General features: G+C 41.3%; 1 protein-coding gene across 2 annotated transcripts in view; it reads left to right on the forward strand.

Annotated features, from left to right (window-relative positions):
- Nucleotides 1-20151, forward strand: part of opcml (opioid binding protein/cell adhesion molecule-like) — a 564503-nt gene that overhangs the window by 486213 nt on the left and 58139 nt on the right. For both annotated transcript variants that reach the window (XM_061740231.1, XM_061740230.1), the window contains one exon: nt 13619-13744. In XM_061740231.1, coding sequence (XP_061596215.1) covers nt 13619-13744 — 126 coding nt within the window. The remainder of the gene's footprint in view (nt 1-13618; nt 13745-20151) is intronic.

Raw genomic sequence — 20151 nt, forward strand, 5'->3', positions numbered from 1 at the left:
CCTGCAGTCATCCTGGAGAGGGTGTCTTTCACAGCCAGGGTCTTCTGCATCAGAATTTCAAGTGTTGGTAGTAAAGTTCCATAAGGACAGTCACCTTGTAAAATGTCCAGTGCTGTAGTCAGAGGGTTCATGACCATGCGGTACTTGTGCAAGAACTGATACTCTTTGTCTTTGAAGCACTTATCTCATAGCTTGGTGCACAGACTGTTCAGCTCACTCATGGGGATTTCTGCAATTCTCTTTACAGCATGAAAAAAGGAATTCCAACTTGTGGATGTTGGTACCAGGAGCTTTCTTTTGCTGACTTCCTCCGCTGTTTCTGATGCAAGGGTTGATGTACTTGATTTAGTCCAAAGAGCTGTGCATTTTGCTATGCTGCTCCTATACACACTCTTACTATCTGCATTGGCAGTTAAATATCTGTCCACATCACTGGTGGAAATTATGTTGATGGTGTGTGAAACACACCTATGGTGCGGGGGAAGAGAAAGCTGACCATCACTTTCATTCTCAGCTGAGAGGATTTCTGAAAGATCTAAAAAAGTGGAATCATCTGGGGGGTTGGACTCTTCCTCCCCCATCGCATCATCGGACTCTGTGACAGGCTGATAAACTTGAAACGCCTTGACAAAGTTGGATTCATTATCAGTTACTGTTGCAACTACTTTGTTGAGTAGTCCATATGAAAAGTGTTTTTGATTTCTGCACCAATGACATCATACATGTGTCTACCGCAAATTTTCCTACAAGCCAATGCAACCTTGTGCGCTCTAATGTGGATCGACTGATCCAGTGGAGCGTTAGTCCCATATACAGTAGCTTCTGTTGTTAGCGGTCCAAATATCCGCGGTGGTTGACACAAATCCACTTCAGTCAGTGCGGCCTTCAGATTTCTCTCCATCTCTGCATACTCCTTCTCCAGGTAAGAAGAATAAGATGTTCCGTCAGGCAACTCAGCATTGATAGTAGTCAGGATCTTGTTTATAATGTCACGAAACGAGCGTGAGTCAAGCGTGTTTAAAGGCAGTATTTCCTCTACAACATACTGCCTGACCAACTTTTTCAATTCTCCACCACTTACTGTACTGGTTTTGCACCGAAGTTCAGCTTTTGTTATTTGGGTGGTGGGGGGCCTCCTGCATTAGTCGCAGCTCTGTGCTTGGCACCACCTGGTGGGACTTTCTCTCTAAGTTTGATTGTGCCGTCATGGGACTGCAAATGTTTGTTCAAGTTTGACGTAGTGCTTTTGAAGAGATAACCCTTTGTCACCAGCACAGAGTGTACAACGAACCTTAATATTGCTATCATTAGTTGACACAAACTCAAAATAGTGACTGTATTTCCAGCTAAAAAGCGTGCATCTCTCTCCTCCCTCCATTGTTGTTTACGTTTGTGTGGCAGGCTGCCTGATATGTTCTGTAGGTGAGTTATACTCATGCTGGAAAAGTAACTTTAATTTGATTACTGGTTTGGAAATAGTAACGCATTAGATTAGCATTAGAGTCACTACAAAAAAAGTGGTCATTAGAGTAACGCGCTACTAAGTAATGTATTAGTGTAGTATTAGTACTGGTTAAAGTACACAGTGATATATTCACACACACACGCACATATATATATATATATATATATATATATATATATATGTATAAAAATACATAGTAACATTATATTTCATACAGTATTGGTATCAAGAGGAGTGTTTTAAAACAAAATCCATGTGCTATATATATATATATATATATATATATATGCTTCAAGATCGATCTTAAGGTTCTCTTATTCGTTTTTAAATCTCTTAACGGGCCTTCTTATCTGTCTGATCTGCTTTTCGCTCTGTGTGTGTGTGTGTGTGCGGGGGGGCATTATTAAGTTTTATTTTGTATGAAAAGCGCTATAACAAATAAAGATTGATTTGGTATATATATATATATATATATATATATATATATATATATATATATATATATATATATATATATATAAAGTTTATATGAATAAAATATCAAAAGTGCTGTTTCCAGATGATTAACATCCAGATAAAGGGGGCCTTTCTACTTTGGGGTGACTCTTGATCACATTTCTTAATGAATTAGTGCCTGTAAACCTTGGACATGATGGACTTCGCGGCCATCATGAGTGACATATCCCTGAGCTCCTGCTCTCAGTCATAGAAGGCCCTGTGGCCGGGGAGTTCTGCTTTAATCACCCGGCCACTGGCAGTATAAAGAAGGGGGACCTGTCACCTGCTTGTGCACACAGATGCTTGTTCATTCATCTCTGCTGAAGGTCAAAGATGTGGAGAAAATGGTGTCTGCTGGAGCCTCATGCTTCAGCCTTCCATATTTAGGGCCTCCCAGTGGCTGCATTTTAGTCTTAATCACTCATCAGCACATTCCTTCTTTAGTCATTTTATTGAAAACCGATTCAGCCTGCAGAAAAGTGGCTTCCCTGCCTTTTGCTGTGGTGCAAGTTTGGTTTGAATTGGACTTGTGAGGTATAGTGAGAGGCCTGACTAACATGAAGAGTTTTGCATGTGATACACAGTTGCTGCTCCCAAAGCAGTCTAACATCCACTTTCAGTCTATTTACATCCTCATGAAACCATGTATATGTATGATTCAACTTTCATGTGTTATTTATGTGTATACTTTGACCAAAGTGAGAATGCTTGACACACCCTTGTATCATATAACACACACACACACACACACACACACACACACACACACACACACACACACACACACACACACACACACATAATAAATATATATATATATATATATATATATATATATATATATATATATATATATATAAATAAAGCACAAATGTGTTTGGAGGCGTATGATTGTTTCCATGTTGCAAAGAGGAAGTGATTGGCTCAGAAAAAACAGGCATGTAGGACTTCAGTCTTTCCTAGTGGAAAACAAATGAAGATGAGTCAAACTGTGTACAGTGTTTTAAAAATTTGAAATTCTGTCAGCATTCAGATGGAAAGTAACAGGGCTAGTAAAAGGAGATTGCAATAGTTTATTCCATAAAACAATCATTTTCCATCCAAAAGGATTCAGCTTCCCCCAAAACAGGTTGAAAAATAACAGCTTTGTTTGATGCACTGCTAACATTATATGCAACTAAGATTCAAGTTGGGGGGGAGCTCACCTCTTGCTGGACTACTGAAAGTGATTTCCCCCATGTAGGAGCCAATCAATGTATCCACAAGGTAGTAGGGTCACAATTTGGATTTTCAGCTGTATCAGGGGAATTTACCTGCACATAGTTGATGTTAGTTGTTGGAGATTAAACAGTTTTTGACTGTTAATCAAGCACCAACCATCTTACTTCAGCATTGAAACTCATGCAGACCTACATTTTGTCCTTGACTGGCCACTACAGGCTCTAAAAGCTGTTAAAAGGTCCAACTTTAGAACAGAAATAAACATATTTACAGCCTGGTTCAAAAAACTATTTTGGTCTCAATCATTTGATTTCACATCCAAGATGACTGAGGGGGTGATTTTTTTTTTTTGTACCAAGCCAGGAGAGTTTATATAAAGCATTACATTTAATTCATATATGATTGACAGTTGGCTCAGCCAATTGCTAACAGTTATCCTGCCCTCATCCATAAAACGACAGTGGAGCAATCAGCGAGTCAATATATTACACAATATATTCTGCTGTAAATGTCTGCCGGCAGCTTTGCAGACATTTCGGTGGGGTTCAGCTGAAAGAGATGGGAGTAAAGGTTTGGCATGTGGTGGGCCTATTCCCGTCAGCCTGAAAAGTACTCGTTACTTTCAGGTCTGCTCTTTTTTCTTCTTCCCTAAAATCCTATTGGACACAAGCTGTTTTTGTCAAAGAGGAGACCTATCACAGTGCACGCTCTCCACTGGGATGTACGTAAAGCGGAAACACATCAAGCCTCCTCAAAACGATACCGCCAAAGTAGCCTGCGTTTGTCAAGACATAGCCGCAACAATGGCTACGCCTGCGTCAGGAGAAGAAAGACAATCCGCTGAGTCGTCTGAGTCTGATAATGAGCCGGACTCAGAGCAGGGACTTTCACAAAATCCTTGGCCGTATCTTAACTCAATGTTTGAGTTCGACCGAGTAAAAAACGAGGGCACAGACAAACCACAGACATTTATTTTCAAATGTTTATTGTGTCTGCCGAAGCAGAACTACCTCTCTGCTTTCAACAACTCAACAGCTGGTTTCAAAGAGTTAATTCTCAGAAACAAGAGTTAAAAGATCCTTAAATTAATTTATAAAAAATATAGTAATTTACTGATGTGGAAAATAAGAAATGTACTCTTACTCTTACTCTTACTTTTACTTAAAGTACATTTAAAAGCATTTACTTTTGGATACTTAAGTACCTTTAAAAGCAAGTACTTTTCTACTCTTACTCGAGTAATATTTTGACTGAGCTACTTTTACTTGTAACGGAGTAAATTTTGACCAGTAGTATTTGTACTCTTACTCAAGTACTGGGGTCGAGTACTCTGTCCACCTCTGCGTTCATACTCCTTTTAGTAATGTCAAATCTCTGTCGACTAAAAGTTTGAGCATTTTAGTCTTATTTTAGTCAGAATTGTCCATGACCATTTTAGTCTAGTTTTAGTAAAAAAAAAAAACGGATGACATTTTAGTCTAGTTTTAGTCAAAGATTGTATTGAACCAAACCCATTTTATAATTCAAACAAGGTTATCTTATTATTACATGTATATTATTGTTACCTTATAGATTCAAGAATACACACATTCAATTTGAGTTTACAACATATTTATTTTTTCTGTTATTTTGTGGCCGCATTTCTCCCCATCTTTTTTTTTTTTCGACGACACATCTGGTTTTCTTTTCCACGTCTATGTAGCGAAAGCGTATCCAAAGATCGTCTCTTCTTTTTCTCCCAGCCCCGGAGAAGATACCCACGTGAGTGTCCATCAGTTCCTTTCTCTATGTAACTTTGTCTTTAATTGACGTGAACCTGGAGCTCTGCGTTAATGGCATCAGCCTCTAACTCTGCAGCTGCATCTTCTGGATCTAATTCACCGCGGGCCGCAACTGGGATTGAGGCCGTGATGTCACCCAGCAGCAGCAACTAAACAAGAGGAAAAAATAGAAAAAAACATGTATATTAAGGATCTTTGTTATAACATTTCGTCTCGTCTCGTTTTGGTCAATGAAAATGAAGACACATTTTAGCATATATTTTATTTTGTAACCTACATTTTAGTCTTGTTTTTTTTCGTCTACGATATAGCATTATATATTTAATTATGATTATCGTCACATGACCATTATTTTCGTTGCATCTCGTCTCGTTTTCCTAAGGTGATAAAGGTTCGTTGACGACGATATTTAGTCATCATTTTCGTTGTGAAAGCAAGTTTACGTACCAGGGCATTGTAGATTGGTAAATTTGTTACCAGACAACGCCACCCTGGGTGTTTCACCCAAGGACTTTTTCAGATTAATACCCCAAAAACAGAAAGGCACTCAGGTCCATTGCAATTAAGGCAGAGACAGGGTTCAAAAAGGTACAAAAGATCCATTATAAATATTTATAAAAATTACCATATAACTCACTGTAAAAACCAAGCGAGAACCCATCAGGGCTGAGACTTGCGGTGATGGGCCATCCAAAGTAAAGTGAACCCCAGGAACACCACACGTAAAGAAAAATAAGTGCTAAAATATCAACCTGACATGAAACCACAAGACAAGAGGAATCTACCACAGTAGACTAAAATGCAAAATCTCAATAAACCAAAATAAACAAATTAACAGAATAATCCCGAGGGTTACCACAAACTGAATGAGAAAAGACAAAAACAAATTAAAGCTGCAAGCAGCGATGAATGGGCCCTCGCGCGTGCAATTTTCACTAATAAAGGTCAAGGACTCAAAACTAAGCCCGATGACACCACCCATGACTTTTCATGTCAAACCATTCAAAAGTTATGGCAGAAAATAGGAATGATAAAATATCGACCAATTTGAAGAAGGAGCAGGGCTAATTTGCACCAATTATGGTCAAGGACTCAAAACCATGTCCGATGACACCACCCACGAGTCTTTATGTCAAACCATTCAAAATTTATTGCAGAAAATAGGAACTATCAAATATCGACCAATCAAAATAAGGGACGGGACTAATTTGCACCAATTATGTTAAAGGTCTCAAAACTGAGTCAGATGACACCACCCACGACTCAAGTCAAACCATTCAAAGGTTATTGCAGAAAGTAGGAACTATCAAATATGGACCAATCAGATGAAGGGGGGGCGCGCTTTTTGGCGTCTATCATCGCCATGGTAACGCTTTTGACTGAGAAAAGTAATGCGCGTCGTCGCAGGATGGAGACGCACATTTAGATGTATAACACACCTGGGTGGCCTCATTAACGGCCGAAGAAATAGCATAAATTGCGGCAAAATTACACGATTGATTCAAAATGGCCCACTTCCTGTTCGGTTTCGGCCATGCCGCCAAGAGACTTTCTTTAAGTTGCGACGTGATACAGGTTTGTACCGATTTTCGTGCATGTACGTCAAACCGTATTGTGGGGCTTGAGGCACAAAGTTTTCTAGGGGGTGCTGTTGAGCCATTTTGCCACGCCCATTAATGCAAATGTGAACAGTGGTCACATCCGTGGTGGCTAAATAGTCAGAGCAAAACAAAACACACGACAAAACTGTATGCAACTGCTAGGTTGTCTTTAAACGTAAAGAAAAAAAAAACACAAACATTAGGGACTTACAAATGGCTGGGGAAGGAAGGTAAAGCCACTGCATTCCAGTCAGGCTGGCCCAGATAGCAGCGCAGAGCGAGAGCGATCTGTAAACACACAGGTTGCCACACATTCTACACTACATTGGAGGACACATGAAAACGCACACCTACCAGCTACAAACATCAAGGGACATGCAGAGCTGTTCAACCTGTTTGTCAGTTTGATCTGCTCCGCTCACCTGTGGGGCTACCGCACCTTTCTACTCCTACTACTTTCTGGGAACGTTAGGTCTACTCCTGTCTCGCTTAACATGAAGATCCACATCCCTGCCATGAGGTTTGTGCTCGTCTGGACTGTCCTGTCCATCATACTTAATCCATCATCAGCCTTACTCCAATACACGGCTGCTGGGCTCTTCCAGCTTCGGTTCAACCGATGCGATCCTCCACTGCTCCAGGATCTCTGACCTGACATCGCTTGCCCACCTCCACGGAAATACGTCCACGTGGCACCCGATGATGCTATCACATTGACGACTCCACTGCAATCAACTCCATCTGGTCCACAACTCGAGATCCTCCGAGAAAACTCCAGTAGGAAACTGGACTGCAGTGTATTAGCCAGCCTAGACAGGTCAGCCAACTTCACCAACGAGTGCAGCAACGTCAAAATTTGACTAATTAACATTCGTTCCTTCATTGGCAAGGAACAACTGCTCCAAGACCTCCTCTGCGATTGCAAGTATGACTTTTTATGTCTAACTGAGACATGGCAACAGCCCAATTAATTATTTCAGCTGAATGACCACCTGGGTTTGTTTACACCTGCCAGCTCCGTTGCACCAACAGAGGAACTCTTGCGATAATCTACCACGAGACCTGGAAGGTTTCCCGTGTTATAGTTAAAGCATATTCATCTTTTGAAACTCTGGCTCTTCAACTTAAAGGGAACATATTATGGCATTTAATGTATATTTTAAACAGGCCTTGAATGTCTTAAAAACAATCTAAAGCTTGTTTTTTTCTACATAAATCAGAAATTCAGTCTCTGGGCCATGTTTTTATTTTTTCCGCTTCTAAATCCTTTTTCTGTGGTTCATTTTCAGGGCGGGGGGGGCTATGATAATGAGGCTCTGCGCTGATTGGCTGCTTGAATGACGTGTAGCAGGGGAGGAGACAAAGCGTAGCTCCGGGCAGAATAGCAGCGGCTGCGTAGCAAAGCGTTTCCCCGGTTCTGCGTTAAATCGACACGTACCCTACGCCGTAGGCTCTGCGTTGGTGTAACGCAGAACCATAAATCAGCCTTTAGTCACCTCGTCTTCAAACAGGAAGATTGAATTTAATTCTAAACAGGTACACCACGGTTATTTACTCCAATTCCTCATCATTTCACTTCTTATGTTACAAGACAAATGAATCATGTTAACTGTAAAGAAATCACAACACTGAATTTTCACAAATGGCAACTTTATAGTTAAAATATATAAATAAAATGTATGCACTATTGCTGGCTCAAGGAAGGACCGCACGTCTTCTGAATGTGAACAGCTCCAGGTGCTTGAAAGATCTGAAACCACAGAAGAAAAATGTATTACGGTACTAATAGAGCCCCGAGCCCGTAGCCCCCGGGTTCGGAGCTCCGGAACCCGGGGGCTCCTCGACGGTCCGGTCCGTGAGCAGCCCCCGCAGCTCCGTATGTGGCGCCGGGGCTCCGGAGCTAAGCTAAATACTTAGCCCATGCAAAGATCATACAAATAACATTAAAAAAAAAGGAACTTACCGCTGACTCGTGTGCAGTTGCCGGGTCGTGCTGTGGGAACTGATCCTTTTATGAGGGTAAATGTCGATTGAAAAATCACTACTTCTTCTACTACTTCTACTCTCCCTCGCTGTGGAAACAGCCAGCGCTTCTGAACAATGGCGGACGCTCGAGCCGGAGCCGACAAAGAGAGCTGGTTGTGGGCGTGGTTTCAGCAGCGGAGGCCGAACCTCTGCGCCTCGGGTAACGTCACCCTAGGCGCAGATTTTAATCGGCTCAAAAAACATCACGTGACACTGGGGGATTCTGTAAGGCGGGGGTCACAGACCTTGCAGAAATTCATGGTATTTTGTCTCCCCTGTGCTGGCAGGGTGAGGGGAGACCACTTTATATATGTTAAAACAAAAAAAACGTGTTTTTCATAATATGTCCCCTTTAACGCTCCGTTCAACTGATCTAGTCAATATATATTGTCCATACAAACCAAAAAAGGACTTTATTAATGACTTCTCTGCTTTTCTCACTCACATCTGCTCTCTTTCCCAATGTAATTTTGCTCAGTGATTATAATATTCATATGGACAACTCCAATCAGGTTCTTACCAAGGATTTTACTTCTTGCCTGGACAGTTTTGGACTAAAACTGTAAATTGACTTCCCCACTCACACTAAAGGACATATTTTGGATTTGGTCTTCTGCTCTGGTGTCACTCCTTTTAACTGTTCTGCTGATGATCTTTTCAATCTCGGATCACATGTTAATTTCATTCACTCCAGCTTAAAACTATCCAAAACTAAACAGTCACTTTCTTATTTTCTTCCATACTATGAAAAACATTGATTTAGCAGCTCTCTCCTCAGGTATTGACAGCCTCCCCAGTTTTTATTCACTCTTCTCCTCCTGATCAACTGGTTACCCTCAATGATCATCTCCACACTCACTTGGCCCTGTAAAAACTTGGACTGTATCATTCACCCACTCTGCTCCCTGGTTTTCACCTTTTCTGCGTCAATTTAAAACCAAAGGTCATCAACTTTAACGGCTCTACACGAAAACTGGACTCTCTGTTCACAAGGAAATGTACCACTCCCAAATAATCTATTACAAAAACACCCTCTCCTCAGTCAAATCCCAATATTATGCAGGTCTCATCAGTGCTGGTGATGGGAACACCAGGGCTCTATTCTCAGTGCTGGACAAAACACTACCCCCCCAGACTCTTTTCCCCTTCATTTCTACTCCACTGAACACTGTAACTCCCTGATGTCATTTTCAATACAAAAGTAAGTAAGATCCACTAGCAACTTACCCCTCCGTCATCCTGCAATCCGTCTCATCTTGCTTCTCATGCCCCCCTCTTTCAAACTTTTCTCAAGCTTACAAATCATATTGTAATTTCTGACCTCATCCTGAAGTCAAAAACATCCACCTGCCAGCTCGACCCACTGCCGACCTCTTTAGTCACTGCATGCCTTCCTTCTCTGTTGCCCCTGATAACTGCCATCATTCACTCCTCCCTAACCTCTGGCTCTGTTCCATCATCTTTCAAAGCTGCGGCTGTAACAGCTATTCTCAAGAAACTTGTTTCTGATCCCAACAACTTCAATAACCTTCGTCCGATTTCTAACCTACCTTTTCTTACACAAATCCTTGAAAAAGTAGTTGCATCCCAGCTTCATGCTCATCTCCACAACAATAACCTTTATAAATAGTTCCAGTCTGGTTTCCGCCCACGTCATAGAACAGAGACTGCTCTCGTAAATCACCTACGACCTCCTAATGGTAGCTGACTCCGGACTATCATCCATTCTCATCCTCCTCGATCTGATTGCAGCCTTCAACACATCTCCCACACCATCTTCCTCAACAGGCTCGCATTTATTGGACTATCTGACACACACCTGGAGTCGGTTCATTTCTTACCTCTCCAGTCGTACTCAGTTCATCCAGCTAAAGACATTCACATCCCAACCCTCTCCCGTGTTCCCCAAGGGACAACATCCATTTCCATTGTTACGCAGACGACACCCAGCTCTACCTCTCCTCTAAACCCACCTCAACCTTCCCGCCCCCCTTGCTCCGTGTCTGTTTACAGAGAAATCAAATTCTGGCTCTCCTCCAACTCAAACTCAACAGTGATAAAACTGATGTCCTTCTCATTGGTTCAAAATTTGCTCTCAATAGCACTCCCAGTTACACCATCTCCATTGACAACTCCTCTGTTTCCTGCTCCCCTCAGGTTAAGATCCTGGGTGTCCTCCTTGATGGTTCGTTATCATTCCAAACCGACATTAATAATTTTACCCGGTCAGCCTACTTTCTCCTTCACAATATTAACTGCCTCCATTCGTCCCTCACTCCACACTCTTGTCACATCCTGCCTGGGCTACTGTAACTCCCTCTTCTTTGGTCTCCCCCACAAGTCCATCCATAAGCTCCAACTGGTCCAAACTCAGCCGTCGTTTTGTCTCCTGTTCTCCAACAACTCCACTGGCTTCCTGTCAAATTTCACATTAACTTCAAAACCCTGCTCCACACTTTCAAGGCCATCCACAACCTTGCGAGCCCATACCTCTTTGACCTTCTCCATATCAATATTCCTTTCTGGACTCTCAAGTCAGCCTCACTGTGCCCGTGCTGTGCTCTCTGTCCACTATGGGGTCCAGAGCCTTCAGCCACTCTGCCCCCAGCCCCTATGCTGCTGATTTCTAATTTTACTGCATTTATTTTTTTGTCCTTTTTTGCTCTTTTAATCGATGTTTGTGTGTACTGTAAAGGTGACCTTGAGTGCCCTGAAAGGCACCTTAAATAAATAAAATGCATTATTATTATTAGAGTGGTGACTAGCAACACCAAGTGAGCTTCTGCCACAACACAGGGCGGTATGTAAAAAGACACCAGGAAGTGACGTGACCCAGCCTCTGGCAAGCAAGTGCAAACCGATGCTCCCTGCTCACCTTTATAAAGCAAACCTCCCACTGATTGGCTGACACCAAAACCCAGCTGAAAGTCATTTGGACCAATCAACTCATACTACCACACAAAGTATAACATTGTTTTAGTTTTCCCAGCAGTCTGATGTCCCTATCACATTTTTTTTTCCTCTTGAGTACCTGAGTACCAGGGATCCCGCGGCGGCGGACCGCTACCCAGACATAATTGGATTTTTGATAATAACAAGATCTTTGTTTTTTGGAGTGGGCAGTTACCTGGCCATTCTAAGGCTGCCTGACCTGTGTGAGGGATTTTGTCGTGCTATCAACATTCACACTCAGATGCTGCGTGATAAAAATCCCAACTGGATGCGATTCTTGAACTGCGAACTCATTGGGATGGGAAAGCACTTGGAGAAGTTGACAAAAATTTGGCTGTTTGCAGTCGCCATTAGGATTTACCAGAGAGAGTTTAAGACGGATAGGAAATTAATGGAGTCAGCCTGACAAAAAAGAATTGTTGATCTGAATTGGCTCCCCTGTTGCTGGCCTGAGAAGGCTGGATATGGAACTCTGCCCCCACCACCCCTTCCAATGACACCTGTGGAACTGATTCAGAACTATACTGAGGCTGGCTGATAACATTCCATTGCTATCAAGGACTATGGCTGAGGAAATAAACTGGAGTTCACAGACTTACTTAGTCACACAAACACACATGCATGCATACAGATATAACCTCCACCACCCCTTAACTCACCATCTCTGCTTGTGTATACACACACGATACATAATTGTGCTGCAATCAATGATATTCTTTATTCTGAGAATCTGGTGATCTGTTTCCACAGCTCGGGGGAGGGATAAGAATCTGGATCGATATTAGATGTAAGGGTTGTTATCATTGCCATTCTTGTATTCTCCCTTCCCTTTATGATGGGCTGTGATCCGGTGATTTCCCTAAATTCCAGGTTGAGTGACATGGTTGGTATTGTTCGTTCTCGGGTCTGTCGCCTTCATTAGCTGTGTTTCTGGTAGCTGTGAGGCCCAGGATGGGTCCTAGGGGCTATGTTGTGGATGGGTTGGCGTCCTCTCTGGTCGTCTTGGCTGTCGTGGCATTGTTTGCTGTGATGTTGTCACTGGGGGTCTGCTGGCTCAGTGAGATGTTGTCTCATGTTGCCCAACGGTGGTAGTGGCTGTCTCAGATCTATTGGCCGCTGTTGGATGAGAAAAAGGGGTTTTCGGGTTGGATTGTGGTGGGGGTGGTTGCTGCTTTTTGCCTAATGCCTGTGTGATGGGCAAACGCGGCAGTGGATGGCCACTTGGAAGCATTGGGGCAGTTGTGGGATATTCTCCACTGCCTGGGGTTGTCTGGTTGGCAGTGATCCAGCACATCTCTCTGCCTGGAAATCTTCCTTGGGGTTGCCCTGGGTGCATGGTCAACTGCTGAGGGCATGTGGGGACCTCCGTAGGAGTGTTGTTGTGAGGAGCTACTGGCAGTGGGGACGTTCACTGCTGGCCTATAGGCTTCTGTGGCTCCCTTGGGTTCTTATTGGGGGTGCAGGCCCTTTTACCCCTTGACTGCACACTGCATTTTTATCTTTTTTTATGTACTCAGACAAATATATACAAAAAAGATATATATTGGTGTGAGAAATAATTGTTTGATTACAAAAAAAGCTGTTTAAATGGTACTAACAATGCATAAAATTTTTTCTGTGAAAATCTGGTATGTTGCAAAATGTTTAAGTACATGTGAGTAAGTACACTAATGAAGTAAATATCTGACTTGTGATTTAAGATTTTTCATTTCATTGGCCACATTAAATCAAAAATCAGGGCACACACAGAAACACTCTCTCAAACACATGCACACCTTTCAAATTGGCCCAGTCAGAGATGAAATCCTGTCTAATTCTAAATCAGTCTGTTGCTTGTCTAATGAGCAGTGTGGCAAGATACATGGGGAAGAAAATCGGTCATGTATAACACCAGAGCAAGCCGGAGGATTGTCAGATTTGTCAGCAAATTTCATGCTAATTGAGTCCTCAACCCTGGGGTTATTTTTATCCACATCACGGCTCTTATCAGGTGAAAGTGTGGGTTCTTTGCTAAAGTGCCCTCAATTAGACTGAAAACATCAATCATGTTTTTTTCTTTCTCTTTTCCCCCCCAGTACCTGCCAGGATCACTAATATATCGAAGGACATCACAGTGAATGAGGGCAGCAACGTCAATCTTATGTGCCTGGCAGTCGGTCGACCTGAGGCCAACATCATATGGAAGCATCATTCAGCGAGGGGTAGGCCATGACGGGCTTTCTTTCACCTTGACCTTTCTACATAAAAAAGACTAATGTTTTAATTTATGAACATAGAAAAAGACAACATACCAAATTCAGGTAGATTTGCGAACTAATCTCAGATTTAAACATTTAAAAAAAATAAAAGGTGTATTTATTGTGGGTCTGTAAGAAGGTGTTGGGTGAAAATCGGATTAGGACCCAATTTAGATATACATCAAATTACCAGATATACAAAAATCCTCATTTCAGCTACATAAAGAGGATTTGTTTGCAACTTATATTACTTTTCTTTACCCTAAAAAACTAATAAATAAATGTGTCAGGCAACATCAGTGTTAAAGGCTGTATCAACGCTCCACACAGAAGGCTTAAAGATGAAATTGTCAAGCAACACACACACACCCCCAAACAGTCATTACATAAACATTGGCAGGTAAAAACTCCCTTTTAAAGGAGCTTGAGGCCGGATTGTGGCAAGATTTATGAAAAAAATCCGTATACATTTTAAGTTTTCTAGTAATAATGTCAGATGAAGCGTTCCAAACCCAAAAGAATGAGCCCTCTAGTGTATCTCTCCTTTGCCTTGAACAGGCTGTGTGCTGCAAAATGTGCTTCAATTCGGTCCCGAATTTCCCGCGCTGGGCGGCAGATGTGACGTCACATGACGCTGCATGTGCATTCTCCCCGTTCTCCCGTGCCGGCTTCACTGTTGGTTGCAGTACCCCCAACGGCCATCGTGGTGAAGGGTGGCGCTAGAGAGTCTCATTTCTTAAAAGGAGCCTCATGCTCCTTTAAGGCAATAAACCTTGATCTGGATCATAAAGGGGGACTATCCTGCTGAAAATCAGCTAGGTAGAGCAAGAAAAGAGAAGAAGAGGAGAGAAGAAGGGTGAGGGGCAGCGATCGGTGTATCATGTTGGTGTCCCCCTGTAGGTCTATAACAGCATATTTAGGATGAAGCTCTGTTTAAGACGACCTGCTTTCCTCTTGACCTGTAGCTGCAGCTATGACTACTGGCCCTAACACACTAAATGTACACTAACTATACGCTTTACTAAACAGAAACGTTTTAAGTTTGGTTGTAAAAGGTGGAGATGGTGTCAGGCTCCTTAACCCAAACTGGAAGTTTGTTCCTACTGGTTCCTGGTAGCAGAAAACCCATTCTCTAAATCTACATTTGGATAGGAACCACAAGTAAACCTGCACTAGACATCCAGTCCTTAATTTCCTTAAGACATGCCTGAGGCTTGGCTAACGGTTTCTGTTTCATCTGGCTTCATAGAAAAATATCAGTATAGCAATGAACATGAAGGCGTGATTCTGGATTATACTTACCAAGGGCTGCATATATAAACTGAACAAGACTGACTCTAGCACTGAACCCTGCGGGACACCATACCAGTTAAGGTCCTATAGTTGGATACCCTCTCTCTCAAAGCAGCAACAGCATTTAAAGCTGAATGCAGCAAATCTGCAGTATTACTGACAAAAAAAATAAATAAAAAATCAATATCTGCAGAGGAAGAATTTAGGTCATAGCCATTGATAGTTTCACTATGTTCTACTGTAGGAAGATGAGAAGCTATAGCCTCCTTAAAGGAGACCTATCATGAAAAACACGTTTTCTCTTGCTTTAACATATATAAAGTGGTCTCCCCTCAGCCTGCCTACTCAGAGAAGGAGGAAAGCAACCAAATTCTGCAGTGTCTGTACAGCCGCCCGGATGAGCCATCCAGTGTCCTGTGACTTCTACAAGCCATTCAGATTCTGCTCCCGTCGTTACATAACGACGGGAGCGATTTACATAGGTTGGCCTCCAATGCGCGAAACCACGCCCACAACTAACTCTGACCGGAACAACAACAACAACTCCGCCGGCCGGAGCTTCTGCCATTTTTTCGTAGCAGTGTATTGCGTCATTCAGGCAGCCAATCAGCACAGTGCCTCATTATCATAGCCTCCCCGCCCACTCAGAATCCCTCATAGAGAATGAGGTTAGAGACTGGGATGCTGCAGACATGGCTCAGAGGCTGTATTTCTAATTTATTTAGCAAAAAAAATCAAAAGCTGGTTTTTAAGACATTCAAAGCCTGTTTAAAATAGGTATTAGATGCCATAATAGGTCTCCTTTAAATTTAGCAAAAGTCTGCTAAAAAAATATATTTTATAAAGCGCTTTAACATTGTCAATGTTAAATTCAAACATTAAATATAAACGAATTTACAGGTGACACTGACGGATTATCTGGTTTTCTATACCATAGATGACGAGATCAAGGGTGTGATTAAAGCAGTTGGTTTGTTTACTTTTTGCTAGATTGATTCTGGAATATAATTAAAACCTAACTTAAGGCTATCACTGGCACTGCCAACATCCATATTAATGCTCAAGGCACCCACTATGATGACTTTGTCTCTACTGATCACTAAATAGGAAATCTGAAAAATTCAGACAGAAACTCTAAATAAGCACCAGCAGGGGGCCAGTACACTACCACTAACAAAACTTGTTTCTCTGTTTTCCAGCTTGAGAGTTTTTAAACTAAGCAGGAGACTTTAGATTGCATTCTAAAAGCATTTAGATTTGTTTTAGAGTTTTATTTGAAGAATTTTTTGAGGGGTGGAAGCCTCATAAACTGTGGTCTGACAGAAACCAATGCAAATCTTGGCGACTTGACAGCCTGCCAAAGCGGTTTGGTGCTTTGTTGAAGCTTCTGGCTAAAGAAGATCCGAAGATCTTTGTGCTAGTACTTGTGTGTCCTGGGTTCTAATTGTGTTGGTTTTGTAGTTTCCACTGAGCATTCAGCAGTGTGAGTCATGAGCTTATTCTCTATAGAATCAGATGTTTAATCTCAAACATGACAGAAAGATTTACAGCCCAGCTGTTTTTGTCTCCCAATTTTCTTTTGCGAGCGACAGCTGTTTATTGACAATGTTTGTATGCCTCCTTTGCCAATTAGTTTTATTTTTCTTTTAGTATTTGTCAGACTAAATTCAAATTCAATAAGGATAAATGATCACCAGCCATATGGGTCTTTTTATAGTCACTTTATATTTATACCAGTTTTATGTTTAGATATAAACTAATTTTATTACTTTAAGCAATTCAAATTAAAGCATTTTATGTTTCGGCGAAAAAGATGGCGAAAAAATATTATTAGGTTGTCAAGTGGTTTCAGATGGAGAAAGAAAGCAAGTTGGCACTGACAGGCAACCTCAAGATGATGCATCGGAGCAAGATCACTATAAGTGAGGTGAAGGAATTACATTTGAAAAATATTATGCTGCCTTCCACACCCAGACAGCCTGGTAAGCTGCTGTTATGAGTCTCTGTGTGCATGTGCTTAAAGCATCAATAGAAAAGATAATAGATTATCTTGCTTGACATTTCTCTGAGTTGCACTAATGAAAAGACTATGTAGGCAGACATTTGGGCAGCTAGAGAAGTTCTCACTGGCAGTCAGACTCTTAAATGATTTTCCTGCAGAGTGGCATTTTCCAGACTAGCTCCTCACCGATTGCTATTCATGTTTGTCACCAGTGATAATGGTCTGTTCCCTCTGAGGACAGTGTCTGTGTCTGTTAGTTCAGCTCTAAACTGAAAAGCTTTCTCCCAAAATTAAACTACATTTCGTGACTGTCTCAGAGCTAGGATGTAGATGATATTTTGCCATTTGATGTTTTCTTTTCTTTTTTTCTTCGGGGTGTGCCAATTAAAACATTTCTTCGTGACTTAAACAACTGTACTGAAGCAGTGCTTCCAAACTTTACTTTTTACTTCTTTATTTCAACCCAAGATATCACATTTCTTTCTTCAAGAATGTCATTTTTTTAATTTCAGGCCTGCAAAACATTCCCAAAAAAGTTGAGATAGAGGAACTTGAATACCTCCATTACCTCCAGCTGTTACAAGTTTAACTTTGATTCTAACAAAACAAAGTTTATAAAGTGGTCACCTGGACAACAGACTGGACCTGAGATACAACACGGATGCTGTTTATAAGAAAGGAAAGAGCAGACTTTACTTCTTAAGGACGCTTAGTTTGCAGTGTTTGCAGAAAGGTGTTAAATTTCTTCTATAAGTTTGTTTTGGAGAGTTCAGTCAAATCTGCGGTCATCTGTTGGGGAGCACCATCAGAGCCAGTTACTTAAAGAAACTGAACAAACTGATAAGGAAGGCTGGTTCTGTTCTGGGGACTGTCGTGCAGCCTTTGGACCTGATTGTGAAAAGGTGAATACTTAATAAAAGAGGGAAAAACCCCATTGTGGACAACCCTGAGCATCATCTTCACAAGACAGTGATTCAGCAACAGTGTCTTCAGTCAGGTACTTCAGACCCTCAACAGCATGGATTATTATGGCTATTTGTTTAGCAGTTTTCAGACAACTTGTGTTGCACAAAGTGCTTTAGAGGTTTAACAAGAAGCAATGTTAGAATGATAAAGAAAAAAAAATAACTTTCCATACTTGAACTTGAATGAATGAATGAATGAATGAATGAATTAGAAATGGAGAAAACACCATCCTTAGTGTATGAGGCATACTGAAACTTCAATTCAAAATATACAAAACACACATGTAAGTAATTTAATAGTAAAAGGTATGTGTAGGGTGTTAATAAATTTCAAAAAATGCAAAAACAGTCAATGACAAAGCAAGTGTATTTGTATAGCACAATTCAACAACAAGGTGATTCAAAGAGCTTTACAGAAACATTAAAACATCACATTATTTAAAATGTAAACAAAAAAGGAAAGAAAATAGAACAATACATAAAATCAGTAGTTGAAATATGATCAAGTTTTGAAACTCAAGCTTAAAATCAACGTGCTTTATTCAGATGCAGCTGAGAACAGGTTTTTCTTCAACCTGGATATAAATAAACGGAGTGTTAGCTTTATCTGAGGCTTTCTGGGAGTTTGTTCCAGATGTGTGGAGTGTAGCTAGGGAACCCAAGAGATTGTATCAAAATTAGAATTAGACAATTAATGATGAAGAAACAAAAACATTTACTTCTGGGTTAGATGTAGAGTGAACATATTTACAGCTAGTTACAGATAAAAGATAAAATGAAACTATGGCTGTGCCAGGGATTTTATTCCCGTCTGTGCTACAATGAAGTACATCGTACTGAACCCCTGAATCTGTTCATGAAAAGATTTGTTGAAAAGACCGACTCACTGAATCATTCAGTATTCGCCCATGGCTCCAACTCTGTATCTGACTCACTGATCTGACGCAAGCCTGAACGGTTTGTGATTCAACTCATGGCTTCCAGTAGTCCGAGTCACTGAACTGAAGTGAAGCATGACTGAAAAGTTTGTTTTAGGGGACAATATGATTGTTGGCGTCCAGCAGTGCTGCTTTGCTTCATTCACAGCTGAGTTCAGCTAAACTGTGATATGAACACATTTTTTCAGAAAGTGCTTCAGTTAATTTCGTTCACCCAAAAAAGTGCAAATTGTATTAGTTTGTATTAGTTGTGCAAATCACAACTAATACAAGACTAAGTGATGCTGTTAAGCTTGTGTAGAAATATTTAATTTGCTAAATCTTTTTGAGCAACAAGACATTTTTAGGTTTTTTAATTACCTGACATGTTTCGGTGATTCCTTTCGCCTTCATCAGAGTCACACGATGGTGTGTGTGATCCGTCATTTACGTCAGCTGATGAATGACGGGTCACACACAAAAATAATTTGAAAATTCAATTGTAAAACATGGACAAAATTAACTTTATTAAATCATTGTGTAGAAATTCTGTATGTTTCATTTATGGAGGAATCTATTACTGCAGTGCAGCAGTTGTTTTTATTTTTTTTCAAGGAAATTCTGGCTTCTATCAATAATAAATAAAAGCAGTGCTTGAGGTGAACAATGTCATGGAAGAATTTATTCAACTCAGAATAAACCATCATGTTGTTTTAGCTTACATAATATATAGGGCTGGGCGATATATCGAGTATAGCCGATGTATCTCGGCTTCTACTCTGTGCGATGTACAAAATGACTCTATCGTGCATATTCGAGTATAAATTTTCAGGCATTTTGCATTTAGCCGCGGGCATTAAATTACAGGCTTTTCTCACTCTCTCGTCTCATCTCTCCTTCTCTGAGACATAAAACAAGCGCACCCTGTTACACATGTCAGTCACGTGCTGTCGTGTGTGCATTATCATTGGCCCCCGACCAGCTGCAGGTGTCGGCGCTGCTGTCCGGTCCGCCGCTCACTTCCCCGCTTTAACTTTAACTTTAACTTTCCCAAACTCGGCCTGTTTGCGCCGTGAGCTCATCTGCGCGGTTGCTACGCGCGGTGGACTCTTTTCAAAGCTAACCGGCTTAGTAAAGACGGGAGGGGATGTTTTCTCCTCGCACGACGCGAACGGCTCTGTGGAGAGCGCGACA

Source organism: Cololabis saira, chromosome 14, assembly GCF_033807715.1.
Source record: "Cololabis saira isolate AMF1-May2022 chromosome 14, fColSai1.1, whole genome shotgun sequence".
NCBI lineage: Eukaryota > Metazoa > Chordata > Actinopteri > Beloniformes > Belonidae > Cololabis > Cololabis saira.